This window comes from Opisthorchis viverrini (genome assembly GCF_000715545.1).
Source record: "Opisthorchis viverrini unplaced genomic scaffold opera_v5_155, whole genome shotgun sequence".
In the NCBI taxonomy this organism is placed as follows: domain Eukaryota; kingdom Metazoa; phylum Platyhelminthes; class Trematoda; order Opisthorchiida; family Opisthorchiidae; genus Opisthorchis; species Opisthorchis viverrini.
This window is the reverse complement of record NW_008751811.1, coordinates 179992-192142: the sequence shown is the minus strand read 5'-3', so window position 1 is coordinate 192142 and position 12151 is coordinate 179992. Positions and strand designations below refer to the sequence as shown.

Sequence of the window (12151 nt, the reverse complement as noted above, 5' to 3'; positions counted from 1 at the left end):
CTGTAGTTGATTAATCCCGTGAGAAAATTGTTTCCAACCAATGGGCATGTGAATACACTGCTTTTCTTTGTACGCATACACTTCCGGGGACACCGAAGCCAACTGGTTTGGCGTTGGCATGTGGCGGCAGCGCGCCCACAGACAAGTAAACCCGAAACAACTGGATACAACGGAAATTCGACACCCTAGCCGGCTGATCGATCTTTTGTTCCAGTGGTTGCAACTGAACTTCAAGCGAACATTCAGTGTTGGTTGTTTAGTCTACACTGCTTATCAATGTCCCTTATCTGATATTTGGCTGGGGATCCAAAAGAGCAGACAAGGCTGATAAGTTAAGCATAAGTTAAATGTATTTTGAGATGTTGGATACAAGTAACAAATTAGTGATTATAGGCGAAGCAGTTGGTCTTGGCTAGTTCATTCCCACCATTCCTTTTCACCAGAATGAATGTGAAGCACCGCCAGGTGGTTGAGCCGTTTTCACGGAAGTATGCACTTGTCTTTGACCGGGCGGCAAAGCAACTGAAAGGCAAACAAACGTCGGTGGTATTGCGAGATTGTTTAGAAAAGGATTAAGTAGAATACAGCCATAGAATACTTGTGAAATATATACCCCCCTTCGTCTAACTGTAGCGATTGTCCTCGAACCTTGGGGTTTAACCTCCCCGTCAGTTCTTTGCATCCTCGACCGAGCACCTATGACAGAACACGATACATGAAGCCTTCGCACTGCACTTGCAACAACTGGGTCAAACTCCCAGTTTTAGTTTTGACGACAGAGAACTACCAAGCAGTTTGTCTGACCGATCTTACCCATCGTTGCCAGATTCTCCACAGGTAGTGAGGATACTCCCAAACTGCTTTAAACATGATAACATAAGTGTTTTACTGGAATCCTATGCGCACAACCAGACTACGTCTGAGATTTGAATGAAATCCTGAACCACTTACTTGTCGGAGGGGTGTTTACCAACTGACCCGCTACAAAAACTAGTCCTAGGAGCCATTAAACCTAATGGACCAACAGTCCACTGGCAACATTAGGAGACCTGTCGTGTGCATTTCTCAACGGACTCCTTGTCCCCTTAGGTCTGATTAAATATTGATGTCGTGTGGACGACCTGATATTGCGTCCATCCGTTAAGCGGAGTGTCAACTATTCGGTTTTGACCATCAATGCTAACCCATCCGTCTGGATTTCCCCCTGATCCGTAGACTTCCTCCTGTTAAAGACGAGTTTCGTGTTGTACATAAAAGGCAAAATTACCCCAGAAGTACCTTTTGGGACGTTGTCATAGTGTTCTTTACGAAAATAGTGTGACTCCTTAGGTTCCGTCCCGTCATCGGTCTTTGGTTTACCATCCACGACTTTTCCCGCATATGGTTCGCGTGGAATTTTCGGGAATCCCACTACCCAGCAACTTTCAAGTGCGTTCAAACGGCTGAAAGCCATTTGGCTGAACGGTTTAAGGTGCAAATACTTCCCTTGTGCCTCCTGTTCCATGATGAGATTTTTGTCTTTTACCACCAAGCATCCTCTTAGAAAAACTAGGTCAGGTCTGGAATGCAGTTTTAGCCCTGAAAATATGTTGTGCACACCGGCTGGTACGAGCTGTTGAACCGCGTCATCTTCCATCTCCGTATGCCGACTCCACACAATAATGTCTGCATCACTGCCCACAGCGATTCGACCTTTTCGTGGGTAGGCGTTGATCAACCGGGCTGGATCCGTGCTCACTACACGGACAAATGAACACGGGTCCATCCCACCATTATTTTCCACTCCACAATACCATAGCACGGGAAGTCGGCAACCAAGAGCTGCTACCCCTTTTGGAATCTGAGCGCTGTTTTCAAGACCGAACGCAGCACGGACGTCTGTCCTAATGGCGCAGTGTGCAGACCCCAGAGTCAGTTCATCCGTTGCAGCCATTTGGGCCAATAATCTTTGACTGAATTTTATATCAGGGCGTAAAGGTGGATCACAGACGTATGCAGCTGCTATGGCCCAGTCTTTCGATTTGGTAAAGCACTCTTCCGGTTGGAGCGGCATATCCGATGCTGCTGCTACGGCCAACGGGGCCGCGATTGCTCCAATGCTTGTTTGCCCAAATATCAGACCACGACACTTGCTCCGTTGTTCTAAAAAGGCATTCAGTGCGGCAGCACTTTGAATTCGTGTCACTAACAGAGGGCATGCCTGCTCACTGTGAAATGCATTCAGACAAGCGTTCAGGATGGTGTCACCTTCTGCACTTTCCGGATGGTTGTGGTAATGTAGTTCAGGGCCAATTGTCGGATGAGAGGATAAAAGATCGTTCGTTAACGCATCTACTAGGTATGCCGGTGCTGTCGCAGGCACCATAGGTAATATTCCCAATTGTCGACATCGTCTGAATGCACGATATACCGACTGCTCTGTGAGCGCGTTACTGGTGGGGTTCTCCAAATCACTGCTGTATCCCATACTGAGCTGTACCATACACACTCCCTTGCTCACCACCAATTTTTCCAATTGTTGAGAGATCTCGGCATCGAAGCGTGGAAGACGAGGGCACGCAGCGTAATCGCACGCGAATTTTCCAGCACAGGACGCTTGGAATTGTTCGATTGCTTCCAAAACTGAGGCATCCGATTCAGTGTAGACCGTATTAACTATAAAGATTTGGAGATCGAAACAAACGTAATAAATAGAAACAGGAATTTAAATATTATGGCAACGAGAATCTGGTAATTACGAAGTAAGTGTTGCTTGTGAAAGTTGAGATTTTAGGAAGAACAGAGTTGTGGGTAGCTATCCTAGTTTTTGATTGGCGTTTTACCTGAAGGAGTAAGGGATTAATGTTAGTCAACTTAATGTAATTAATAGCTTGAGTGATCCTGACCGTCACAAACAGCTAAAAAGATACTGGCGCTATCCACCAACAGAATCACGGGAGGGCACTTGCGATTTTAACTGGAATAGACCAATCATCGTAACTACAGCTGGTGAATGTTCCAGCAAAATGTCAGGTGAATGGATCACATTTTGTGGAAAATCCCATCAAACCCATAGCCTTGTAAACACCAAGTATTTCACAAGGACTTACATTCAGTTAGTTTAAGATAATGGTTACTTATCAGCAAGGAGCATGAAACAACTCATTGGTTGAAACACGAGAATATTGACTGGAAGGTCTGTCATTTGAACTTGGTTCCTTTTTCGTTTCCTTCTGTTCAGGCTTGAACAACCTGAAATTCACCCAGTCCTTGTTATTCAATCGAGTTCTATAGCCAAGGGGCAAAACCCTAGCGCTCTACCAAATACACTGATATTGTTGACTTCCCTTTAGGATAGCTTTTTTATTGCCTACTGAGATTTCGATTGAAGATCACTAAAAGGGTGTATGAAGCTCCCTAAAAGTTTCCTACACGAGGCTCTGATTTGGTTATCACAGATGGGCGCAGGGGAAATGTCTGGGTTTCTGTCTGTTGACTTCGGGAACAACCGTATGTTCAGAATACTCAGGTTTGACGCAATTTTTCTTCCTGTGATTGTAAAGTGTCCCTTATTTCGTGACTCAAGTACCAGTACAACTACAAAATAGCAGTTATGTGAAACAGTGAAGATAAAAATCTATCACATGACTGGGATGCCTAGCCTTGGTTGATTGTTGGTCATTTAGGTCATGTTAACTGAGGTATCTCTTCGGAAATCAGGCAGATAGGTTCTTCTACTTGGTTATGTCCCTGAGGTTGCAATAAGAATCCACAGCTGAACTGTTGAGCTTGTATATTAAGGGCATGACAAACTACCCTGAATGAGCAGGTTGGCTTAGCCTAGTGCCCATCAAAAATTTGGAAAATTCGACTGATCCCTTACTTCTGAATTTTGGCTTTCAGTTTTTCTCTGGATCACATATTTTTGGCCTGTTGGACATACGTGAACGAAAGGAGTCTTGAACCAACAATGTGGAGTATTCGGACACCACATAACAAGATATTTAGTGAATCAGTTTTAAAAGTGCATTAACGTCTCAGACAAATACACTCATTTGCACAGAAGGCTGGTATTCACGGCTAACTCATCTGAAACTCTGTTGTATTTCTCGTTTATGATATTGTTCAACTGAGTGTGCTACACAAAGGCTGCCTCATGTTTCAGTTGCTGCGATATTCAAAAAATCACAGTGTGTTTTCATGAGGGAACTATCCACAAATTTGCTGACAGCTCTCCGACAGCCCACGAAGGGTTTCGCCTTTCTTTGGGCTCATCAGTTAGACAGTCCCCAATTCCCGTCGACATTATGTTCTACTTGGACCAAAATTACACAAAACTTGACAAATACACTCTTTTGAATGACAATGCGGCTTTCACAGGAGACACCTGAATCTCTCATTTACAATATTCTTCAGTCTGCTGTACAAAGGCCGCCTCATGTCTCAGTTGGTACGATATTCGACATACCACGACCGGATTCACCCTTCGTACGACCCATAAGTTAGCCTCGGTCTCTCACTGGCTGTCAATCTTTTGTTCTATTTGGACACCAAAGTGCACACAACTGGTGAGATAAAATCATTTGCATTCTGAGAAGCTCAAAAGAATCCATGCTCAGTCCCTTGTTCTTGACAGTCCTCAACAGTATACACTGCGAGGTCTCGAATATTGTACCTAGTGCACCATGACAAGGTCCGTTTTCAGCACATTCACTTGAAGGATATCATATATGAGACGTTAAGCTGAGGTTCAGTTGAGCCCTCCGTCAACGCCAACTTCATTTGCAGATGATTGTATTTCATGAACTAAATTTGTTTATTCTCTTCATCGTAAAAGGAATCTATGAAGGTTGAATAATCTCCCGGTGCAAAAACAAAAGGGGTAAGTCAGCCGTACTGGCGCCATAGTCGTGCAATCTCCTGAAGCTGGCAAACGCAACCATATGGCTGATATTCAAGGTGAACAATGACTGTGTGTGGTTTGTTTTCCTCTTTTCTGATGTTTCATACAGGCGCTCCAAAATCTTGATATTCTTGGGTAGCTTGCGGAGTTAAATCGTTCGTAAACTTTCCTGTCGATGTGCTCTTTGATGTTTCATTTTTCCAATCTATCTCGAATTCCACATAATTAAGGGGAAATTCTACTCAACCTGAAGTTGGGAACGGTATTTGTGTGCACCAGTTTTGAACTGATGTAACGTCGGTTACCTCTCTTTCTTCGCTGTGTCTGAACCGATATCTGCTCGATCAGATCCCTAGGTTGAGAAGGTATTCGGATCACTCATCGCGAAGTTGAAAATTATGATCTCGTGTTCAAAATTACTCATTGGGTTCCCTTTCAGACTCCCAAGGGTGGTTGGTAGTAATAAGGGGTTTTGTAATTCAGTGGTTTCTCCAAAGCAACCATCCCTATTGAAGATGGAAGTCCGTTTTTCCAGAGGGTTGATCACGTACAGGAGAGCAGGAAATCTTTGCTTCCAAGGTTTATTTTCTGGTTTAAAGCCCAACTGATTTCACTGCTGACTTTTCGTTTACTTTGAACTCTACAGCCGTAAAAAGTTTTGTCTGGTCATAGTGAACTCCGTTAGCCTCAAAAGTCCTGTACAGTGAAAACACCCATGAGCTGACAGCATAGTGAAACTAATGATGTAGGAAGCATATACACTCAGTCTAAATCATACCAAAGAAAACTCTTAACACTACGTCGTACTAGCAAGGAAATCAGCTAACGCAGAAAGACCGGAAGATCATTAGTTTGCAGGAAAAGAGTAAAGAACCATCTAACCATGTATTATTCTCGAGCGACATAATTCTGATGCATCTAAAGGCCTCAATAAATCACTTCGTTTCACCGTACACAAGTATGTAGATGTCGCTTTGAATGCCGCTCCTCTAATTCCCGTTCACAGCAGCAGCAGCTCCGCATTATCATCAGAAGCACTCCTAGAGGACTCATTGATTTCTCGTAGTGTGCACATGAGTACAACAATTTGACGAGTTCAGGTACCTCAGCGGACAAGTGAGTAATGAAGTAGGTTTTGATGTGAAAGGCGTGAATTGCTGCAATGTTCTGTTAATTTATCCTCTCCTCCTTTCTGCTGTTGGACACGAGGTATTACTTATTTTGATATATGAATGCATGGTCTAGAGCCTTGCTAACTGTGCAGTACTCACTGGTCTTTGTGTTAAGGACTCGTTTCGAACTGGTAATTCCTGACAGAAACAGGTTCCATCTTTGCAGATGCAAGTGTCTGGTTTGCTGATATGGAAGTTGTTTCCAGTCATCACTGATGATATAATTCCATCTGTGGCTGCAGACGACATTAAATTCACCTCAAGGGACACTAGATGCAAATCTATTTGAACACAATACACTCCCACACTGAAGTTTCCGTAGTTCGGAATTCTTGCGGTTTTGTATTTTTCTGAGTACATTTGCGGACACGGTAAGCCCCGTAATCCCAAATCTGAAATGTATGCGTTATCAGTCTGTGAAACTGGTGAAGCGGTAATACTTATTGGTTGTTACCACTCTGACTAGTACATCTGGACATTGGAGGACTCAATAGTGGAGCTCGTTACTACAATTAAGCAGGATGGGAGCGTCTCAGGTCATCAAGAGCTCATATCCCTCATTTCATGGAGATATGGAACCGACCAAATTGTAGAATTTATCTTCGGTCGACTGAGATGTCCTCCGGGAAATTAGCGTATTATTCGTAAAGATAGCCTTAACGGAGTTGATGGTTACTCTGGAAGAAAGAAGAAAGGGCGACACCCACGCACTTCTGAGCAAAAATGGAGTCATTTGTATAGGTTTGGGGACAAAGTGATCAGGGAGCTACCAATAAAATCTTGCCCAACGAGATGGTCAGTTAGGATAATCCTACGGTGTTTCCACGATGCTCTTCTACTTCATGTTGCCTTTAAGTCACAGAAAGACATTTACAAAATTTTCATTAGAGTTGAATGTATCAATGAACAATGTGGTGTCCATTGTATGTGTGCAGCTTCGGATGTTTAATTTAAAAACGCGCTGTAAGTTGTTACATGTACTTGGTAGTGATGAATTGGTTACAAGTTCACATTGGCAAATTTGTAGGCTCGATTGTCACTAATTATAAAAATAGTGTTCAAAATCATCCGGCTGATGCACACTTTTGGTGCATAGCTGCTGTGCCATCTGAACAAAGCACTAGGGCTGACTTAATTTCAGTTCCCCTAAGCCTGGGCAAGTGCAGTCGAGATGGCGGGGTTGGTTTCGAACCACGGACCTTTCGGTGAGTGGATTCGCTTCTTAGACACAGAGTCAACTCGAGCTCTACCGACTGCGGTCGTCCCAATGCTTTGTTTGCACATATCGTAAGTCCCAGAATCGGTCTTACCAGCTCGTGACAGAAGGTCATACTCGTTTCCAGCTCCCACAGAAAATGAAGAATGGACATCCAAATTACATCCAAGTGGTCTAAATTCGATCGTTTTCCGAAGTTTTATTACGGACGCTGGTCTAAGCTGAATGACTTACATGGACCCACCAAAGTTAATCAGTCAAGCTTCCCATTCTCCTGTTAAACTATAATTATTCGCTTTCTATGAACAGCTACACTGAGCACCCGTACCTAAGCGATATTCACTTGTATACTTGGGTCCTCAGACATACGTAATCGCTCCGCATGTTACTATTTCAGTGGAACAAAGTTTAAATATGGTTACCGTGTGGTTGCTTGACTCCGGAATACTCGAACAACTGGATGCACTTTTCATTTCGACACTTTTGTCCTTCAGACGTTAAAAATGCCTTGGGTCCTTTGTTTACCTAAGCCATACTTTTGAACATTGTGGAGCTTACTTGACTCCGCGTATTGATCTACAGCATAAATTTTTGAATATCATTATAAGTGCATCCAGATTCTCCCGCGATTTTGTCATTTTTAATGAGGTTGTGTAAGACTGAAACTGCGGCCGCCGCAGGCCAAACGGTCGTGCAACAAATTTGTATTTTCTTAAGCAAGTTGCAGATATACAATCAAAAGTCAAGCCAGAAATTCTAAGAGTGGCTCCTATTTACGCTCATGGTTGTAGCGCACACAATATATGCAACATATATATTTCTACTAGCTTTTCAGCAAGGGCTGTACGCAAACTATGCGTACAATCTCGTAAACGGATGAACCGACATCCCACATTTCCAGCAAGCTACACTCAGTGCATGAGGTCTAACTGTTACCGCTCAACGGCGACGGCGAAAGCTTAATTTTAGCAGAGTCGCGGCTTTGTTACGTATCATGCGGGAGAAGTAAAGCCACAGTCACACGACGGAAAAACGGACGCTAGACATTCATCGACCAATATCTATGCCCAACTGCTTCGCGGCTGCTTGAGGAGGAGCTATGATGACTAATTCGGTCACCGCGTGACTCATCTGAGTGTCAATCCAAAGGCATAAATTAATACGGGACATAGTGGGACTCTTCAAGAAGTCCAAGTGTCACACTTTGGCTAAACAAAGATGAAGGCGTTCTCCTCTACTCCAGAGCCTATTGAGTGGATAAAAACCAAGCGGAAATTGCATATCAAAAGCGAAAACCAGGATGACACAGCCTGCTTAGTAGATATTCGCACTTTTGTAATTACTGCCCATAGCCAGTAATTTTTGACATAGTTTGTTTTACTCAGCTACATAAAAATGCATGCACCACAAAAGATGCGCGCGATTATATGCTGTCCTGAACGAAACTATATAAACACCTCTGGCAAGTGAAGTGGACATTCTGGCTTTATCCTGCTCGTTTACTCTGGAGTTCTTTATACCCTTCTTCCAAGCTTCAGCCGCATCCATAAGCCAAGTTCTAAATGATGGTTGACGTTGCACATATCCCACATTGCTGGTTAATCTTTATCGTTCGTTTTAATGGGAAAGCTCTCGATGATCTGTTGTCTTAAGTTGAGTCTTAAGTCGCGTTGTTTACCGGAACAGTAGTTTTTGAGTTGGCGCAGTAAACGAAGGAGCCAAGCTATGAAATGGTGGTACGAGCTCTTAAAGGTACCGGGGCATTCTGAGATAAAAACTAGGCATCAGAAACCCGCGTGCATTTAAAAAAATGATTGCTACCCTCCCATGATATACGACACAGACTACATTTTACGTGTAAGCGGCTGATGAGGCGCCAATTTAATTCTCATTGCGCTAGACTCCTTGTGCATCAGTTTCGTCTCTTGACAATTTCATTTCTGGGATGCAATATTTTGAACAGATTATTTATTGGAACCATTTCTGTGTTTAATTCCAGGCTTCAGAATACATATGGCTAAAATTCAGTGGGTCAGACGCCCCGCAAAAACCATGTGATCTGATGCTGAAAAGCTTTCATCCTTCCTGAGTCGCAACAAAAGTGTTTGGCACTTTCAGATTGGTGATCTCAGAGGTGTTCACTCACGGAACTCCTTAGGCTAGTTTCGAGTTTTGGTCTGGTCGAGTTATTCAGAAAGTGTTTGGATGTGAATATTCCGGAATAGCTGGTTCAAATAGTCATCGGCATTTACTGAGAACCCCGAACTGACTGAGAAATGGGCTTTTTAGTTATGGAACCAGCGGCTTGGTAAATTCAGGTTACTCATGATACTTTTGGCGCAACCAAACCTGACCATTCATCAGTAGTTATGCCAGCTGAATAAGTCAACAACTGGTGTGAACAATAATCACCCTTTGTACCCTATAATGTTCTTGCAGCGTTGACACTAGAGATTCGGCTGTGGCTCTCTAATTTGAAAATAACTGTATATTGACAGATGTTGTTCACATGAAACATTAACTTTCACTTGTTTACTGAAAACTCCCTGGAATTCCTAAGTTTAGCGCCTCCAGGTGGCAGAAGATAACGAACATCTGTCAAAATCGAAAGCAAATTAAAAAAAACACGGTGAGAAAAAACCGACGAAACATTTTCCCACCATGACATCGCTCTAAAACCAACTTAGTAATTAACTTGTACGAAGCATTAGTTTGCTCCTTTCACAACGTCAGCGAGTACTAGTATAGCTGATCTTGAACAAATACCGAATGCTCGGTCTGGTGACGAACTGCTACTCGCTCACAAACCACTTTCATTATGAAAAAGGGCTGAAGTGACCAAGCAAACTTTCCAATGATAGCTAAAGATATGTCAGCAAAAGTGCAATAATATCATGGGTTGAAGTTACATAAGTAATTGTCATTAGTGGGGTTGGTTACAAATCAGGACAGCTGCCTGAATGAAGCTGGGATAAGCGAGTTCAAGCAACCGAATTCTTTGCAATAGCAACAGTGGCAACAAAAGTAGAATATTCCTCATGCGATGGCAGAGGGACGGTCATTATGGCCTGTACTACATGAGTTTAGCATGCGTTGAACAACACATTGACAAGAAAGCCTTGGTTCTGAGAATGGCCAGTGTATCTGGTGAAATATCCAAACTTTAGTAATTCCCCAAATCTGAGGGTGTATTTATTTATGTTGCTATTTATGTTGCTTAGTGTCAGAAACGAACACCTGCTACCTTAGATTTATGGATTTCGTTGATGAAGTTAGGAGATTCGTTTCCTCTGATGGCCACAACCAAGACAAACTGTATTTCATATTTTTCCCTGGAACTGTTGTTGTCCCATGGATTGAGACGAAACATGTGATATCCACTGCAACGATTTGGCAGAAGGCAGCAAGAAAATTCACTACTACTTGCAAAATACGCAGTTGCTTCTAGTTTTGCAAGATAGAATCGCAGTCGAACTATTACAATCAACAAACATTGAACCTACTTGAGATTTTGACCCTGCTTATTTGTTTTTAGGCCTTATGTGTTTCTTTTAAAATATAACCTCCAACCTACCGATGGTTGTAGTTCCGCCCAAAAGTGCGGCTTGCGATGCTGTTAAGTACGTGTCCGCCACGGGGTCCTCAGGACAAGCAACGGTTAAATGGCAATCCAAATCCACTCCACCTAGTAATTACTGAAAATCTAAGCGAAGGTCAACTTACCTGGCAGTACATACTGGTCATTCACATCAATGATATTCGCCCCATCGGGCGCGTTGATGTTTGGACCCAAATCCCTGTCAAAAATTAATGGTTAATTCAAGGCGATTACTTGATTATTCCGTCCTGAATCAGGATATCCGCTTTCAATGACAAATCATGATTCACTACTATCCCACCTTTAAGAAGAATAACAGACCGTCCCTGTAGGATTAAATTAAAGTTAAAAAGACAGTTCTGCTTACACCAGCTGGCTCAGGCATCGTTTGCTGGCGAACATCAGGTCGGGCAGCCTCCGATTCGATAAGGTCGATAACCTGCCGCGTAGACCAATCGGTGAATCGAACATGGAGCTGTCACCCTATTGGTTGCTACGACATTGTGGGATGTGACAGACCCGTCGCATTTCCAGCGTGCTGGTTGGAAGACACCTAGTTTCATGACCATCACTTAGCGAATGAGAAAGCAGACCAGATGAAATTATTGGACAACCGGGTCATGTGTACAAGCCAACACAAACTGCAGTGCAGATTGCCGCAAATCCCGTATTTTTACAGATTAATGTTAGGGTGAGATTTATGACGCCGACGCGCTATTGATGAAGTTAATTTTGGAGGCTGGAAAATTCTTACACGGGACGTTACTGAACTCACTTTAGCATATTAATGCCCGAGGAAATCAGATCCTAGTTGAAGCCATTATGCTTAAAAGTGGTACCTATATTTTGCGAAATTGGTCTCATTCAACCAGGGATCCGTTAGAAGCAAGTGAAACTACATGCCTCTTGGCAACTCGCCTTCTTGGGAAGAACGAGTTTTTAGCTCCATAGCTACGAGGTCAGGTGATACTGCTCTGACATATAAGGTTAGAATAGGTAAATATACACTGTTTTGAGTACCTGGTCAAAACTAATCTTAGTAGTATCATAAATGCGGCCTTTACGCAACCGTTTCCCTCCGGTTTTGGCATGGTTACTATTAAGCTCACAATCATGAGATGAGACCAATTTTACTTCGTTTAAATCATAACGGTATCTAGGCTGGCATCAGAAGTCGCGAAAATTTTCCCGATCGTTCTAGTCATGGAGTCACAGGAGGTTATCTCGGCATGTATGAAGTTGAAGTGCGTTACACTCGAAGTCTTACGTCAGCAACCAACATA

The 12151-nt window shown here is 43.1% G+C and overlaps 1 protein-coding gene across 1 annotated transcript; it reads right to left on the bottom strand.

Moving 5' to 3' along the window:
- Positions 1–342: 342 nt before the first annotated feature.
- T265_06999 (hypothetical protein) lies at positions 343–11253 on the bottom strand (the record flags this gene model as incomplete). Its single annotated transcript, XM_009172420.1, has 6 exons — positions 343–522; positions 1279–2655; positions 10845–10955; positions 10994–11067; positions 11103–11194; positions 11236–11253. 6 exons carry the CDS (start codon positions 11251–11253, stop codon positions 437–439), a joined length of 1758 nt encoding a protein of 585 aa, XP_009170684.1.
- Between the last annotated feature and the right edge of the window lie 898 nt (positions 11254–12151).